This window comes from Sarcophilus harrisii, chromosome 5 (assembly GCF_902635505.1).
Source record: "Sarcophilus harrisii chromosome 5, mSarHar1.11, whole genome shotgun sequence".
Lineage (NCBI taxonomy): Eukaryota > Metazoa > Chordata > Mammalia > Dasyuromorphia > Dasyuridae > Sarcophilus > Sarcophilus harrisii.
This window is the reverse complement of record NC_045430.1, coordinates 287,315,051-287,333,058: the sequence shown is the minus strand read 5'-3', so window position 1 is coordinate 287,333,058 and position 18,008 is coordinate 287,315,051. Positions and strand designations below refer to the sequence as shown.

At 54.7% G+C, this 18,008-nt stretch overlaps 1 protein-coding gene across 1 annotated transcript; it reads left to right on the top strand.

Moving 5' to 3' along the window:
• Positions 1–347: 347 nt before the first annotated feature.
• Positions 348–16,413, top strand: ASB4 (ankyrin repeat and SOCS box containing 4). The gene is made up of 5 exons (XM_031940764.1): positions 348–1,284; positions 9,098–9,397; positions 12,725–13,215; positions 15,293–15,406; positions 15,917–16,413. Exons 1-5 carry the CDS (start codon positions 1,104–1,106, stop codon positions 16,103–16,105), a joined length of 1,275 nt encoding a protein of 424 aa, XP_031796624.1. The 5' UTR covers positions 348–1,103; the 3' UTR covers positions 16,106–16,413.
• The last annotated feature ends 1,595 nt before the right edge of the window (positions 16,414–18,008 follow it).

The following is an 18,008-nucleotide window of genomic DNA, read 5'->3' as shown; positions in this document are numbered from 1 at the left end:
CAGAGACTGAGACAGAGAAAGAGACTGAGACAGAGACAGACAGAGACAGAGACAGAAAGATGGACAGAGACAGAAAGACAGAGAGAAAGGGAGAGACAGAGACAGGGAGACAGAGAGACTGAGACAGATGAGGAGGAAAGGGGGAGAGAGGGAGGCAGAACACTCGACTGCTTTTTTCCAGGTTGCCCCCCAATGCCTTCACTGCTAAATCCCCTCTCCTTAGAGCTTTTCCTTCCTGCCCTCTGCGGTTTTCCCTGGAACTTCCCTCTTCCTCTAGCTGGGTGACTGCTCTGTCCCGCCCCTTCCCCAGCCTGTCTGCCAGCTCCTTGGCGGGCACCTCCCTCACTGTCCGCGCACAGGTGGCTTGTAGGACACTCTATCCCTGCTCTCCTCCCTGCATTTCTCATTTCATGTGATCACGTGATCTCACCGACTCCAAGGGCTGATGGGTCATTTCTGTATTTCAGACAGATGCCTGGCCAAGTGTTTTCACAAATGGCTGCTGCCCCGTACGTTGCCTGAGCTGGGGCTCGCTGCCCTCTGCACAGTGGTTAGCCCTTCCTGGGGGTGGTCTGCAGACAGGCAGCGCCTCATGGGGCTGGGCCTTCCCCTCTGCTTGCCCATATTCTCTGGGATGCCCGGGGCCTGGAGCTAGGGCTCCTATTCTGACAAGTCACAGGATCCCAGAACCTGAGAGGAGACAGGGAAGGAGGTCCAGGGTAGCCTGCCCAGTGCTGCTCATGTGACATCAAGTCTAAGCCAGGTCTGGCTCTTCAGGGACCCCCCCGATGCATTTTCTAGGGCCACGGGGGGGTCCTCCAGGCTTCTCCTCCCAACTCTGACCCATGGATCCCCCTGGAAAGTGTGATGGGGAGCCCCCGTGGGTCCGGTGGTCAGCCCGGGCCCTACAGACTGCACAGTCAGAGGCGAGGCCGAGCCCAGGACCTGCAAGAGCCAGACCAGCTGACAAGGACGTTTGGAAGCCCAGGCCGGACTGGGCATAAATAGCCCGGGTCAGCACAGCTCAGGGATAAAATTAGCTGCAGCCTCAGCCCTCCCAGCTCCGCTGCTCGCTTGGGGTGCTCCTTAGGGGTAAGGGCAGCATGGAAGGCGCCGTTTCCACAGCCAGGGCCTCCACCAAAATCACCAAGAAAACCTTTCTTGAGGCTCTGAGAGCGAATGACTTTGGGAAGCTGAAGGCGCTTTTAGTGCAAAGGAAAGTCGATGTGGACACAGTGTTTGAAGTGGAAGATGAGAACATGGTCTTGGCATCTTATAAGCAAGGTAAAGACGGGGAGTGCCCAGGGTTTCCCGGCCCACACGGCCGCCCGGGGGCTGCCGATGGCCTGGGACCGGTTCTGCACGGGCGCTCTTCAAAGGAAGCGCCTGGCTCCCGCCCCATCTGGTCTCTGGCCCCGGGAGCTGCCCGGCCGCAGTGTCTGTCCAGCTGTCTGCTCGAATCCACTTATTCACCCCTCTAGCCACACGGCCACTGGGGTCTGTCTTTTCTAACTTCCTTTGGGATGAAGGGATTTGTCCAGCACTCGAGCTTCAGGGACTCTTGCACGGTTGTCCTCGGGTCTCCCAAAGGGTTCCCTCCAGCCCTGCGTCCTTGGGGGCCCAGCGTCTGCCCAGCCTTGTCCTGGGCATGGGGCCCGCTGTTACACGGGGAGTGGGCTGACTTTGAGCCAGCCGCTCAAACAGATTCTCCTTGCTGCCGGAGAGGGGTCCCCTCCAGAACCAAGCCCAGAACCCTCCTCTTCTCCAGAAGAGCTGCAGCCGTCTGTCTGTGCCCACTTTTGCTTGAACCATCTGGGGGTTAGAGTCGGGAGGCATTTAGGGTTAGGGTTAGAGTCGGGAGGCACGAATTTAGGGTTAGAGTCGGGAGGCGCGAATTTAGGGTTAGGGTTAGGGAATTTAGGGTTAGGGTTAGGGTTAGGGTTAGGGGGGGGAAGTGAGGCAGCTGTAAGCCTGTCTCATCCTCCCCCTGAGGACAGTTCAGCGGGGATCCCCACAAAGAGGAGAATAGAGCTCTAGCATGGGTTGGCAATTTGGAGGCAAGGTTGGGACCTACAGGAACTGGCCCTTTGCAAGCCCATCTGTACCAGCAGCACCCCCAGCTTTCCCTCTCAAGCAGAACTTGGAGGGTTCTGGCTTAGGGCTGGGATGGCGACCGTGGCAGGGGGAGGCTGGGCTGATAGACTGTGGCAAAGTAACCTTTTTGTTGGTTTTGCCTAAAAAAGGAGAAGAAAGCCCCATTCCCAAGCTCCTGCTCACTGGAGAAGGCTTTGGGGTTTAGGAGGAAAAGCGAATTTCACAAATTTAGGTGAATGATAAGAATGGGAGAATGGACCTGACGCTGGCTCTGCCTGCACTCCAGAGAGCCCCTTAGCCATTTTTCTTGCACCGGGAGGAAGGGCCAATTTGACATTGAGCTCTTATCTCCTGTTGTGGAGATTTCATCCCCCTGATATGTAGCTCAGCAATCAGTTGTAACTGAGAGCTTGAGAGAGTGGTCCAGGCAGCCCCCATAAGTGTCAGAGGGAGCACTTGAACACAGATCTTCATGATCCTGAGGCCAGCCCTCTCTCCAAAGATTGTGTGTGGCGTCCCATATTCAGGCTATACATATTATTATTCCCACTTTACAGATAAAGAAACTGAGCCTTGGAGAGGGGATGCCTGCCCAGTGGTCAGACAGTAAGTGGAATTCAAGTTTGCAAGCCTGCTCTTCAATTTCCTACATTAAGCAGCCTCTCTGAGAGTCTAAGATCAGTTTAGCTCGTTGCCTACCTGACTCTGACCAGCAGATGGTGGGCACTGACGGCATCTGGGGTGTGCTCAGAGAGCTTTCATTTGTTGATTTGCTTACTCCATCATAAAAGTCTTGGTTGGTCCCTTAACATCCCTGCTCTAAGATCTCCAGCTGGCGATTCCCCATCCACAGGGTGGCCCCACCAAGCTCCAGGCCAGATCCTCTGAGGCCAGGAGGGACCCTGGGCTCCAAGGTGCCGTCTTTAATGCTTGGGTCAGTTTAGATTCCTTTGTTGAGCTCTCTCCTGTAAGTGGGTGTTTGATTTGGTGAGAAAAAGCAAGTGCCATTTCCCCCTGCCCCCTGCCTGAGGAAGAGAATGGTATATTGGTCCAGTGCCCTTAAGAAGGATCTGAGGGAGCTAAGGCTAAAATCAATGGACAGGGAGTCAGGAAAGTTCAAATTCTGCCACTGCTACTTCCTAGGGGGTGCAACATTGGATGAATCACCTTGCCTCTGTCCATCTCACTGTCCTCATGTGTAAAAAAGAGATTTGTGGTGAGACTCCAGTGAGACAATATACATATAGTAGTTTTTTTTAGGAGGGAATGGCCATGGAGTATGGGCCAGAACAAAAGATCTTGCTCATTTTTGAAGTCACAAATGCAGCTCTGGGGGGGAGGGGCAAATGAGAAGACTCCTCATGGAGAAACTCATAGAATCCCAGAATCCCAGAGTTGGAAGGGACTGTCAAACAAGACCAGAGCTGAACCTTTCCTCCTCTGGATCCTCACACTCAGCAAAATGCCAAAAATAGTGACCTAATGATGTCAAAGGCTATTCATCTCTGCTTCTATAGTTCATTTTTCAAAAATTCCATTTATTTTCAAAAATTTTACTTCATGAACATTTTTAATGTATCCTCGTGCTTCCCTCCCCCTCTACTCCAAAGATCCATCCCTCATAAGAAAGTAAAAAAGCAAAACAAAAATCAAACCAAAAACCCCTCAGTTCATCAAAACTACACAACATAATGTATCCAGCAAGTCTGGGATTATCTACAACATTCTATCCTCACAGAATTCTGAAAAGAAAAGGGGAGGTGATTTCTCTTATCTCTTTTGGAGATAGCCATTTTGTTTTTCTTTCCATCCGTGGCTGAAGTCCTGGTATATCTTGTGTTCCTCTTTCTACTTTCTTTACTTTGCATCCATTAAGATGTCTTCCTGTTTCTTAGCATGGAGCACATTCATCAGCAATACAGTCATGCACCATTTTTCCACTCAAAATAGTTGGCAATTCTTTTTGAAAAGGGCTTGTTTGTATTCTGTAACCATTTATCCAAGGGGAAGTGACATTTGACCTTATACATTTCTGTTGGCTGTCTACATTTTCCCCAGTCAGTTGTTTCCACCCTTATCCCAGTTGCATTATTTTTGTGTGCAAAAGTTTTAAAATTTCATGTAATCAAACCAATCGAATTCATCTTTCATAACCATCCATATCCCTTTCTTAATTAAAAGCCCATCTTTGAAAGGTTCTCTGCTTTTAAAATGATATACCCTTTGATATTCAGTATCCATTCATTATTGCAACGTAACACAAGATGCCAGTCTAAATTGAATTTCTACCGGGTTTTTCATTTGTTTTCCTTCTTTTAAATGGGGAGTTCATTTTGAGGGATTTTTTGTTTTAGGGTTTATTGTGTCCTGGGTTGTTGAGGTCAACTATTTCTGCAGTTTTCTGTCCTCTATTTTTCAATCAGTTCCAATTTTTTTAAATTGAATCTTAGTTTGTTTTTTTTTTTTTAATCTCCATTCTACTTAATCATCCCAAAACTGGAAAAAGAGAGGGGAGAAAAAGGGAAGTAAACCCTTGTGACAAATATTCAAGCAAAACAGATTCCTGCATTGGCCACATCCAAAAATTATGTGTCTCATTTTTGTCAGGAGGTGGGTAGCAAGAATCTTCATCTGTCAGACCAACTAATTTTGATGACTATTCCTTTAAAAGGGGCAGGTAGGTAGTGTAGTGGATAGAGCACTACACCTGGAATCAGGAGGCCTGAGTTCAAATCCAGCCTCAGATGCTTCTTAGCTGTTTGAGCCTGGGTAAGTCACTTCATCCTGTTTGCCTCAATTTTCTCACTTATTAAATGAGCTGGAGAAGAAAGTGACAAATCCTAAATGGGATCATGAAGATTCCGATAGGACTAAAAACAGCTAAACAACAATTCATTTATGATATAACTTGGGACCTAGAAACGCTATTTCTTCTTCATTCCTATTTCTCCTACCCCCCCCCCCCATTTCCCCATGATATTCTAGTTTTTATGTTCCTTTAAATACATTTTATGCTTTTTATTAGTAGCCTTAAAGTCTCCCCTTTGTAGTTTAATTGATATAGTACTAAAAACATAAATTAATTTAGGTAGTATTATCATTTTATTATGTTGATAGCACCTAGCCATTTACACATGTCTTCTAGTCATCTGAGTTCTTTCTTTCTTTCTTTCTTTCTTTTTTTTGAGGAGAACTTTATAATAGAATCTGTTTAAATAGAAATGTGGGTTGGTAGATTGAATCACAAACATTTTATGTATTTTGTAGTGTTTTTGAATAGGACTTCCCTTTCTATCATTCTCTTCAGAATTTTTTGTTATTGCTGTGTAGAAATTATTTTAATTGTATGTGGGGGGATTATTTTGAATCTTACTACTTTCAATTAATTGTTTCAATTAATTCCTATGATTTTCTATGTAAATCATAATGTCATAAACAAATCCTTTTGTCTGCTATTTGTCTACATTTGTGCCTTTAATTTATTTTTCTCATCTGTCATTGCAAAGTCTTCTATCACAGCTTCACAAAACTGAGAGCTGAAAGGGACACCAGAAGCTATTTAGAAGAAATCTGCACTATATCATACCCAAGTGATGGATGCTCCGGGGAGGGGAGATCCACTACTTCCCAAGGCAGCCTGTTCCACTTCGGGACAGCTCAAATTGTTAAGAAGTTTATTGGCATAAAATATCACAGTTTTGGAGTGAGAAATATCTCAGATCAAACAGTGCCTCAGACATTTACCAGCTCTTTAATCTTGGAGAAGTCACTCCACCTTTGTGTCTCTATTTCCTCATCTAAAAAAAAAGGATAATTACAACCTCTGTGTCCCAGTGTTGTTGTGATGATTAAAAAAAAAGACATAGTATTTGTAAAATGCTATTGTTGTTGTTATTATTGTGGTGGCTGTTGCTGTCATTGTTATTGTTATAATTATCATTATTCCTAATTCTGCCTTCTTCAGACAAGTCCTTCCATCACATGATAGTTTTTTGACTATTTAAACACAGATAACATACCTATCATGTCACCTCCACTCCCACCCTAAGTTTTCTTATCTCTATGCCAAAGGCCATTAATGAAACCTCATATGGCATGAACTCAGAGCTCTTCATCATCCTGTTTATCCTCATCTCCAGATGATCAGTGGTGCCCTGAATGGACATTATTCCCTATAAGGGCTTGTGTAGGGACAAAACAATAGGACTATCACTGCCCAATTCCCATAAGCTGTGCTTCTCTTAATGAGAATTAAAATTACATAAAATCTTTGAAGCCCACTAAATCCTAGATCTTTATCAGAGCAACTGTTATCTAATCCATTATCCCTACGTTCCGCTAATGACATTGATTTCTTGTGAATTAGATTTAAAATATTTCTTAGATTTTTGTCAAATGGATATTTCTTAGAATTATGTCAGGGAAAAAGGCATCCTTGCTTTTCTCTGTATTCTGTATTTACTGGAAATGTGTCTAGCATTTCAAGCACATAATGCCAATTTTTAGTTTTATTATATTGAAAAACACCTTTCTATGCCTATTATTTGTAAGTTTTATTTCGTTTTTAACATAAAAAAGTATATTTTATCAAAGGACTTTTCTGCATCTATTGAAATGATCTTGTGATTTGGGGGATTTAAGGTTTTCAATATGAGTTATGTTGTTTGAATGGATCTCTCTTGAATCCCTGGCATAAATCTGATTTTATCATAGTAAATTATTTTGGAGAATAAATTAATTTCTTTTTTGGACAGAATTTTTTTTACAACTTTTATATCCATATTTATTCATGGTCCACAGGAGTTCTGTTTTCCTTTATCTTTTCTTGATGTAGGCATTAGTGTTATTAATTATATTGTCTTATAAAATCTTTGATCCATTTTTGAAAATAATTCCCGTTCTATACCTATTAGTTCCTCTTTACATTTTAAGCAACTTTGGGCTCTTCCAATCTAAGCCTCAAGGAGACAGAACCTCCAGCTAGGCGTGTGGGTCTGTGCAGGTGTGTCTCTGTGTGTGTGAGGGTGTATTTGTGTGTCTGGGTGTGAGGTTGTGTGTGTGTGAGGTTGTGTTTGTCTGTCTCTGGGTGGGTGCACACACATATGAAGAGGTTGGGGTTTCCAAAGAAAAGTTGCAGTGTGTTAGAGGACCCCTCCCCTCCCTCCTCTTTCTCCCCTCCCTCCTCTTTCTCCCCTCCCTCCCCTCTTCTTCCTCTCCCTCCCCTCCTCCCCCCTCTTTCCCCTCCTTCCTCTTTCTCCCCTATTTTCCCTCCCTTCCTTTCCCTTTCCCCTCCTAGCCCTTTTTACAATCTCTCACTCCTGGATCTCACCGGCTCCCGGGATTTAACGACCCTCCCCACTCCGATGACTCTGGAGCTACACCTTCAGCCCCAGAATTTCTCCTGAACATTTTTTTTTTTTTTATCACCTACTGCCCACCGTCATTTAGTGTCCTCTGGGAGTCTCAGGTCCACTGTCAGACCCGAAGCCAGCTATCCTTCCCAACATTCCCTCTCTCTGGTGAGGACCCCACCGTCCTCAGGGTCTCCCGGAGTCCAGTCTCTAAAGCCTCCTTGACTCCCGCCGCTCCTTCGTTCTCCAAACCCAGCCAGTCCGCCTGTTTGGCTCTTGCAGTATTGCGTGTGGGCGCTAGGCGGCACTGTGGCGGATTGAGTTTGGAATCTTCCCGAGTTCAAATCTGCCCTCAGACACTCAGGAGTTGGTGAGCCTGGGCAAGTCACTTAGTCCTGCTTTTGCCTCGTTTTCTAGAAAATAGAAATCTGTAAAATGGACTAGAGAAGGAAATGGCCAGCCTCTGCGGTATCTTTGCCAGGAAAACCTCCTGAAGACTCAGACAGGAATGGACCCTGACAGCATGACTTGTACCTCTCTGCCCTCTTCTCCGTATTCACATGGCCACTAGCCTCAGCCCTCCTCACTCCCCACCAGGACTGAGGCTACAGTCTCCTATTTGATCTCCCACTTCCAGCCTCCTCACTCCAATCCATCAACCGCACCCCTGCCGAGCGACCCGGCGTTCCCCTAAGTCCCCAAGTCTAGAGCAGTTGCCTGTAGTCCTATGAAAAAGTACAAGCTGCTCTGTGGGGAACTTCCAGCCCTTCATCGCCGGGTTCCAGAGGACATTTCCAGACTTCTGGCACCTGCTTCCCCTTCATGAATTCTTCTTCCTGAACACATCACAAGTTCTCCCCATTGCTCCTTGCTCTCAAGGGAAGGATGGAAAAAGCTATTTCCTCTTCCATGGGACAGCTCTCCATAGAATACAGTCTCCCACTCTCTAGTTCATTGGTGGCCTCTCTTAAAATTGGATGCCTAAGATCCATTCACTTACATCTTAAGAATATTTTCCTGTAAGTCCAGATAGGCAAGAGTGCTTGTTAGTGTCACTTATAGCTGTTTGAAGCATGTTTTCTGAAACTGGATAATTTATGATTTCATCTGATATCTTAATAATTGGGTGGTTCATATTTTTAGAGAATTGCGTTCTGATAATTTTCTGTCTTTTGTAATTTTAATCACATTAATTTAAATCACATTTTCATATTTGATTTTCCTTCTGAGGATCATTTCTAAGAAAAAAAAAAAGAGAGAGTATGGTGATACTGGCATCAGAGCTGAAGGTGGAGGCTGAGTCAGTGATGATACTAACCTTCTGAGTCTTGTGATGACATCACCAACAGTCAGGAAAATTGGGGAGGTGACCCCGTGTTCAGGATTAGGTGATGAGTTTGGTTTGGGATCTGTTGGGTGCAAAGCTTCATCAGTGGAGATGTCAGGTGGGCAGGTGAGGATTTTAGATAAGTGAAAACACTAGGGACTAGGGTTGGCACAGCCCGCTGCCCCCTGGGCATCTCCTTTACCTTTGGAGCAGGGCACCTCCGTGCCAGCTGCTGTCCTTCCAGAGAGCCCCGGCCCTAAGCCCTGGCCACAGAGCATGGAGCGGGCGGCCCGCCCGGGGCCCTGACCTCGACTCTGTTTTCCAGGCTACTGGCTGCCCAACTACAAGCTGAAGTCATCCTGGGCCACTGGGCTGCATTTATCCGTTCTCTTTGGTCACACTGAGAGCCTCCTGGTGCTGCTGGACCATCACGCCACCATCAACTGTCGCCCCAATGGGAAGACCCCCCTCCACGTGGCTTGTGAGGTGGCCGACGTCGAGTGCGTCAAGATCCTGTGCGACCATGGGGCAAAGCTCAACGCCTACTCCTTGAGCGGGCACACAGCCTTACACCTGTGCACCACGGAGAGCGCCATAGCTTGCGCCAAGCAGCTGGTGTGGAGAGGTAAGTCACGGCCGATCCGGATCTCCCGGCAGCACCTCTGGGGCTCCCGTCTCCAAACCGGCTCCTGGTGGGACAAAATCGGTGGAGCGCGTGTGATTAATTCACTCTGCCCGTCATGATAAAAGAAATGGAAACCCCGGGACTCCACAGGTCCAAGGGAGGGCCTGGCATAGAGACCCTCCAGGAGACCCTGGGCCCATGGAAATCACTCTTTCCCTAATCCAACACGGACAGGTGCCTGTCATAGTCATTGTGACCCAAGGCACCGGCCTCAGTGTCCCTTAGCTGAGCCAGGCTGGTTCTGGATGGAGTCTGCCATGACCACCTGTCCGGCTCAGCCCTTGGGAGGCAGAGAGTCATCGGGGAGGGGGCGCCCCCAAAGGGCCTGCTCATGGGCTCTCCTAAACGCCCCTTTTGGAGTATGTCAAAGGCAAGATGAAGTCAAGTCCTCTCTACACTGTTTCTCCTCATTCAAAACAAAGGGGATTTAAATAATAGAATGAGCTGAGACAAGAAGGACTTTCCCCTGGACACGGATGGATACCCTTACAGGTTGCCATCCCCTCTGTGGGAAAGGGGGCACATGCAGGGAATCCACGGGGCAGGGAGCACTCAGTCGGGGAACACGTGGCCAGTGCCAACTGGGCACTTCAGAAGGGATACACTCCTGCCTTCTCTCATACATTGGTGCCAGCCAGATGCCGCTGCTGCTGTCCTTCTTTGCTACCATCTGCTGGCCTGAAGTAGGCCCTCCTCTGCCCGAGGTGCTCCCTCCTCTGCCCGAGATATGCCCTCCTCTGCCCGAGGTGCGCCCTCCTCTGCCCGAGATATGCCCTCCTCTGCCCTGGTTCATGCCTGCTGTTCCCACTGATGGTGAGCGGTTTTGTAGGAGAATAAGAACAGGGTTTGCGAGCTCGTGGGGATTCTTCTGCTACTTCACACTTCACCACCTCAGAGTGTCTGAAATACCTCTGACCTGGGCTGATCTCGCTCGTTGTCACCCGCGGGGGCTTGGGAGCTTTGGTTTAAAAGGTGAACCTGCCGCTTGTGTCTGAGCAGGAGGTAGGGGCGACCCCTTGCAGCTGGGCCCCAGCCGTGGGACGTTCTGCGAGTGTTAAGCTGGAGGGGGGAGAAGGGGGGTGCCTGGAGTATAGAATACCCAGGAGGCCTGGGACAACTGATGAGGTGGAGGCATCTGCTTGGGTGGTGAATTCTTAAATCTGGGCAGGGCGGTCGGAATTTACTTTGAGGGCAGAACAGACTCTCTGAAGGGTTTTTTGGGAGCTTAGGGGGGAGGCAATTGGGGTAAAGTGACTTGGCCAAGGTCACACAGCTAGTGAGTGTTAGATTTAAGCCTGAGGCCACACTTGACCTCAGGTGCTGCTGGTTTCAGGGTTCCATCCCCTGCGCCATCAGCTGCCCCACCACAAAGCTTTTTACCTGTCCTGGTGGCTGACAGAAAGACAGATTGCAGGGGGAGAGGAGGAGTCAGGGAGACCTGTGGCTGTCACAGGCCAGGCCTGGAAGGGGTGCAGCCCTGGGCCGCGGGAAGGAGAAGAGGAGAGCCGGGAGGGGAGGAAGGGCTGCTGCAGAAACGGGGTCCGGGAGGCTCCCCATCTGACAGGACTGAGCGCCGGGGGAGGTCGCGAGCACCCGGAGGTTTCCCAGCAGGCCTGGGGACCGGGGAGGAGCGCGGCGGGCAGGGAAGTGTTCTGGAGACGGTCGGACTGGAGAGCTGGGAGCTGCGCAGGGGGCACAAAGAGAGGCTGCCCAGAGGGAGCCCCATGTAACCAAGGGGGTAATGATGCGGCGCGGGCAAGAGAGGCCCGGCCCTCACTGGCTGTGGGGGAGTGAGAGGGAGGCCCGGACTGAAGATGGGGTTCTGCGGCACCCGGAACGCGCCCACCCCCGGCGTTTCCTTTCTCGGTTTTATGAGTGTCCCAAGCCAGGGACGAGTTGCTCAGCGCCCGCTGGGCTCGGGCGGCCCGTCCCGGGTCCCATCACGTGGGGGCAGCTCGGGGAGCCCTCCCGAGCCCGGGCTCGTTCCTTTTCCCACGAGGACCCTCGGCGGAGGAGGGTCCCCGGCTGCTCTTCTAAAAAGCCCCGGGCCGTTCACTCACTGGGGAGGCCGGCCTTCCAGCACCAAGGCCAGGGCCAGGCAGCGGCCGGGGCCGGGGGGAGAGTCCGGAGCAGGGGCCGCGGAGGCTGGGCCGGCTGGGCCCTTGGGCCCATCCCCAGGCCTCCGCCCTCAGTGGTGCATTCTCCGGGGGACCAGGAGGTGGCGACCTTGCCTCACAGTAAGCGGCGTGTTCCCAGCCCGTGGCGGCCCTGCACACCCGGGCTCTGGCCAACAAATCAGTAAGGAGCATTTATTATGTGCCTACTGTGCGCCGGGCCAAGCACAGGGGACACAAAGTGGTGAAAGCCAGCGCCTGCCCCCGGGAGCTCCCGGTCTAACCGGGGAGACCGCGGCCAGCAAGGCCCGTGCCCGGCACAGACAGGATCCGCTGGGGGGGTTCGGAGAGAAGCCCCTGACGTAGGATGGGGAAAGGCCGAGGCCCTAAGGAAGCCTGGTCTCCCTGCCCGGAGGCAGAGGAAGTGCCGCGTCTGGGGAGAATGCTCGAGCCTTGTCCTGTGAGCAGGACGCTGGGCTAGCCGGGCCTTGAACCGTAGCCTTCTGTGGAGGGAGGGAGGGAGGGCTGGGGGCTCCCGGAAGGGCAGGAGGGCTCCTGGAAGGGCGGGGGGCTCCTGGAAGGGCCAGCATCTGGTGCTAGACCTTTTACATCCAAATGTGGAGGTCATGGGAGCCCCTGGAGCGCCCCAAACGGGGAGGGGGCCACACGGCCAGAGGGGGACTCTAAGGGCAGCTTGGGGCTGGCTGGGAGATGGTCTGCAGTGAGGAGCAGGCGGCTCACGCAGGTCCCATGTATGGACCCCATGTGTGGCCTGCGTGCATTCAGCGCACCTGACCCCGAGTTCACTGAGTCTGTGTCCGTGGGGGCTTTGCTGACCTTGTCCAGTCCTGCCTCACTCTTCATGCCCCTGTCTGGGAAGGGGGGCCACTCCTTCTCCAGCTCATTTGACAGGTGAAGAAACTGAGGCAGACAGAGTGAAATGACTTGCCCAGTCACACAGGCGGTAGGTGTCTGAGGTCAGATTAGAACTCAAGGAGATGAGTCTTTCTGCCTGCAGGCTTGCTACTGAATCTCTGCTGAGATGCCTGGATGGGCCTGTCACCCCCAGACCCGGAGTCCTCTCCCTCCCCTTTCCTGATCTTCCTCTCCTCCCCCCTCCTGATCCTCCTCTCCTCTCTCGTCCCGCTCTCAGGCGCTAACGTGAACATGAAGACCAACAACGCCGACGAGGAGACGCCGCTGCACGTGGCCGTGCGCAGTGGTCTGCCCGAGCTGGCCGCCTTCTATGTGGAGCATGGCGCCCTGGTGGACAGCGTCAACGCCCACCTGGAGACCCCGCTGGCCCTGGCCGCCTACTGGGCGCTGCGGTTCCGGGAGCAGGAGTACAGCCCCCAGCACCACCGTGCCTGCCGCCTGCTGCTGGCGGCCAAGGCCCAGGTCAACGCCCGCGACGAGGACTTCAAGGCACCGCTGCACAAGGCGGCCTGGAACTGCGACGAGAGCGCCATGCGGCTGCTGCTGGAGGCCGGGGCCGAGGCCAACCTGCTGGACGTCAACGGCTGTGCCGCCATCCAGTACGTGCTCAAGGTGACCCCGGTGCGCCCCGCGGCCCGTCCCGATCGCTGCTACCAGCTGCTGCTCAACCACGGGGCCGCGCGCATCTACCCGCCCCAGTTCCACAAGGTGAATGGGGGCCCTCCAGAGAGGAAGGGGGACAGCCTCTGCCCACGGGGGGCTTGGGCACTCCAGCCCCAGGATGGGCCCGCAGCCCCAGCGCACCTCCCGTGCCCTCATCAGGAACCCAGAGAGCCCTGCCCTGAGTCGGCCCTAGGGGCCCTGGGAAAATGGGTCCCGCGGTCAGAAATGCCCGGGGAGCCAGGCCCAGGGCCTCTTGCGTCACACACTGGTCCGGGCTGGGCTGCTGGCTGGCTCCCAGGCCCTTGGCCCCTGCTGGGCTGTGGGCCGGGGGTCCAGGCCCCTTCCTCACACAGGCGCCCCGCACGTGCCATCCTCTGTGAGACTGCATGGGAAGCCCGGGCTGAGGTATACTTGTCCCAGGCTGAAGCCCCACAGGAGCCTCTCTCCTTGGCCAAGAGCTCTCTCGGGGGCTCTCCCATCCCACCCCAGCCACCAAGCCTGGGCCAGGATCTCCAGGACACTCAGGAAGTCCCGAGCGAGCAGCTGATGAGACCTAGGGGTGGGACATCGCACCCGGTCCTGTCTGAGCCCAAGAAGGTGCCCAGGGTCTGGCCTAGATGCTGGGGAGTCTGCCCCGGGGCCAGGAGAGGGGACAGAGCAATGAGCGAGTGACTGGGGAACAAGTGACCGAGGGAACAAGTGAGTGACAGAGGGAATGAACGAGGGAACAAACGAGTGACCGAGGGAATGAAAGACTGACTGAGGGAATGAGTGAGTGACCAAGGGAATGAACAAGTGACTGAGGGAATGAGCCAGTGACTGAGGGAATGAAGGATGGAATGAATGAGTGACCGAGGGAATGAATGAGTGACTGAGGGAATGAGTGAGTGATGGAGGGAATGAATGACTGACTGAGGGAACAAACGAGTGACTGAGGGAACGGACGAGGGAACAAATGAATGACAGAGGGAATGAGTGAGTGACTGAGGGAATGAGTGAGTGACTGAGGGAATGAGTGAGTGATGGAGGGAATGAAGGAGGGAATGAATGAGTGACCGAGGGAAAGAATGAGTGATGGAGGGAATGAGCGACTGACTGAGGGAACAAACGAGTGACTGAAGGAACGGACGAGGGAACAAATGAATGACAGAGGGAATGAGTGAGTGACTGAGGGAATGAGTGAGTGATTGAGGGAATGAAGGAGGGAATGAATGAGTGACCAAGGGAATGAGCAAGTGACTGAGGGAATAAGCCAGAATGAATGAGTGACCGAGGGAACCAGTGAGTGACTGAGGGAATGAAGGAGGGAATGAATGAGTGACTGAGGGAACGAACGAGGGAACAAACGAGTGACCGAGGGAATGAACGACTGACTGAGGGAATGAGTGAGTGACCGAAGGAACCAGTGAGTGGCTGAGGGAATGAAGGAGGGAAGGAATGAGTGACCGAGGGAACGAGCGAGTGAATGGGCGAGGGAGTGAGAGGCGCTCAGGGCCGCCCTCTGGGTACCCGGCACCGCGCTGGGTTCTGGGGCTCCGGACAGAAACCCTGGCCGGTCCCGGCTCCCCCGGAGCCCTCCTTCTAAGGGAAGGCCGCACTTCCCAGCTTAGGCCGTGTGGCAGAGGGGACGCCCTCTGGTGGGGCAGAAAGCCTTGTTCTCACCACGCGTGAACCCTCTGAAGCTCCTGGGCTGCCGAGCTCTCTTCTGGGCGTTCAGCAGCTGGGCTGTTGGGAAAGTGGGGCCCACAGCCCCTGCAGAGGAAACCTCCAGGTCACACCTCCAGGGGGTGGAGATTGTGGAGGCTGGATGGTCCAGGGGGCACCAATGTTCCCCGGAGCCTGGGACGCAGTCCTGGGCCGTCCTCACTAGGGAATGGGGGGACACTCTCCCTCAGGGGCCTGGCTGGCTTGCCTGCCCTGGGACTGACAGCTGGGTGGGGACGGGCAGCCCTTTCCCGCAGCTTCCTTGCCTCCCCTCAGTGGAAGCTCTTTGGGAGAAGCCCCGCTCTCGGTCCTGGTGGTGGGCGCTCCGTGGCAAGAGCTTGGGGGTGCTTGGCGCCCGGCTGATGGACGGCCCCGACGGCCCGATGCGGGAGCATTCACCTCCTGTGCCGTCACACAGGTGTTGGAGTCCTGCCACGCCTGCCCGCTGGCGGTCGAGGTGGTCGTCAATGCTTACGAGCATATCGCATGGACCCCTAAGTGGAAGAAGGCGGTTCCAGAGGACAGCCTGGAGGTGAGGGGGCCATCTGGGCCCCGGGGCCCTCTGACTGCGGGTCAGGGCTGGGAGACAAAGGGTGCCCCGGGGGCGGGGGAGATGCCCACTGAGCCGATGCCAGGCTTCTTGGCCACCTGTCCTGAGACGAGCAGGGAGCAGAAGCACCCGGTGGTTTGGGGGCCGGCCGGGGCCTCAGCCTTATTTGTCTGTGACACACAAAGGGCCCCCCCCCATGACCAGGCCTCTGGTTATGAGCTGCGGCCTGTGATTGTTAGAGAGGCGCCCAGAACCCCCCCAGGGACGGATTCTGAAGGGTCAGCACTGTCCTGCATCCAGGGCACAGCCCAGGCCCTTTCCCCCACCTGGTGCTCCAGAGCAGGCCCAGGTGGGGAGGGAGCGCATGGTCTGGGGAAAGTTCAATGGGCTCCTTGAGGGCAACTGCTGGAGAGAAAGAAAGGGGGGGCCTTTGGCTGGGAGGCTGGCGGGACTCCCCCCTCCCCCCCTCTGAGCCGCTTCCCTCTTTCTCAGAGGCACTGGGACTTCTACCACTCTCTCTTCACCGTCTGCAGCAACACCCCCAGGTCCCTCCTGCACCTGGCCAGATGTGCGGTGCGCAGGGCCCTGCTCGGCGGCTGCCACAGGGCCGTCCCCCTCCTGCCCCTGCCGGGCCACCTCAAGAGCTACCTGCTTCTGGAGCCCGAGGGCGTCGTGTACTGAGCCGCACGTGGCTGCAGGGCCCCGGTGGGCAGGCGGCCCTGCCCCCACTGTTCCGCCCCTCTGGGGAGAGGAGGGGGCCAGGGGTGAGGTGGGGCGAGGAGAGGGGAGAGGTGGGGGCCACATTTTGGCTCCCAACGAGAGCTGTCCCAAATGGAAGGGGCTGCCCCGGGAGGTAGGAGCTCCCGTCTTGGGAGGATCTACAAGACTCATCGTGGTGAGGAGACCTGGACTGAGCCGCCCCCCCCCGCCCCTCCCCCCAGTCGCCTCCGGGTCTGGTGGCGACTTTCTAAATAAATGCCGGTGCTGATTCTGAGTGTGAGGAGGGTTTCAGGGGGCCGGACTGGGACAGGGGCAGGCCCAGGGGGGGGACCCGAGCCCCAGGCGGGGGACAAACCCCAAGGGCGGCGGGACCCGGCCCGGGGCGGCCGGACCCAACCCAGGGCGCCGGACCCAGAGCCCCAGGGGCAGCCAGGACAAACCCCAGGGGAGCCAGGACCCAGGCCCCAGGGCCGGGGACCAGACCCAGGGGCGGGGACCCAAAACAGGCGGCAGGAAAACCCAGGGCGCCGGACCCAAACAGGGCAGCCAGGACCCAAGCCCAGGGCGGCCGGGACCCAACCCCAGGGGCCAGGCCCAAGCCCCAGGGGGCAGGACAACAGGGGCAGCCGGAAACCCCAGGCGGCCGGACGTCCGGCCCAGGCCCTGGGCGGCCCCCCTGCCAGCCCTCTTCGCCCCTGACTGGTCCCCTGGGGCGGGGTGAGGAAGGACAGCCAGCAGAAGCGGGGATGGAGGGAGCCCTCCCGGGAGCTTGGGGTTCGCCTCTGCCGGCCCCACCCCAGTGACAAGAGGAGACGCCCCAGCTGTCGAAGGGCCGGGTCTGAGGAGGGGTGGAGAGAGGGGAGAAACAGAGGGAGGAGGGGCGGTCTTGGGGACCGCCCTGAACCAACATGGGGAGGGTCCGCAGAGGGACAAACCTTCCAAAGTGGAAGGTGGGGCTTAGCGGGGTGGGGCGCTTCCCCAAGAGCCTGTCTGTCGGGGATGTTTTGGGGGGTCTGGTTCCGGTGTCTCCCCCAATGAGATGTTTCCGTGGTACTGGGGAACCCCTCCCTGGGATCAGTGTGTAGAGAACAAAACTGCCCCCTCCAACGCTCGCCCTCCCCAGAGCTCACCTGGCGGGGGGGGGGGGGGGGAAGGGGGATGGGGTTGGGGAGCGTGGGGGAGAGGGGAGGACGAAAGGCCGATGAGCACAGGGAGGAACAGGCGCCCCGGCACCGGCGGGTGAAGGAGGGGGCTTCCTCCTCAGCGCCTCCGGGCAGACTCTGGGGGAGGGAGGAGGGGGCTGCCGCCGCCCGTAGGAGTCTCCCCTGAGTGCGCCTGCCTGCGGCCCACGCTCTGCGCTCCCTGGCGGGAGTCTCAGCCTCCTCCCCTGGCACGGTGCGGGCGCCGGGCCTCCCTGTCTCCCATCTGCCCCTCCGGATGTCGGCCTTTCCCTCCGCATTCGGCCTTGGCGGCGGCCATTTGTGGGAGCCCTGCCAGTCCCTGGAAGGCCGCCCTCTTGCTGTTCCCTGCAGACCCTGCCAAGCCCCCTTTCAGCCTCCCCCGGAAGTGGCCAGCTCCTTGCGTCTGGCCCTTGCAGCATTTGCCGGGCTCTTGATTTAGTGAGGAGGCTGCTAAGTGTTTGCTGGGATCCTTTGCCAGCCCTGGGATACAGATGCTGTCATTAGCCCCAGTTCACAGATGGGGAAAGTGAGGTAGGCAGTGATTAAAAGGCTTGTCCAGGGTGGCTTTCTTGGCTCAGCCTTGTCCCCCCAGGCTACCCCTTTGAAGCTCTTGTATTTATGTATTTCTACTCTCCCCTCTCACCACCCCCACCCCTGAGAAGCTCTTCTATCCATTCATTGGT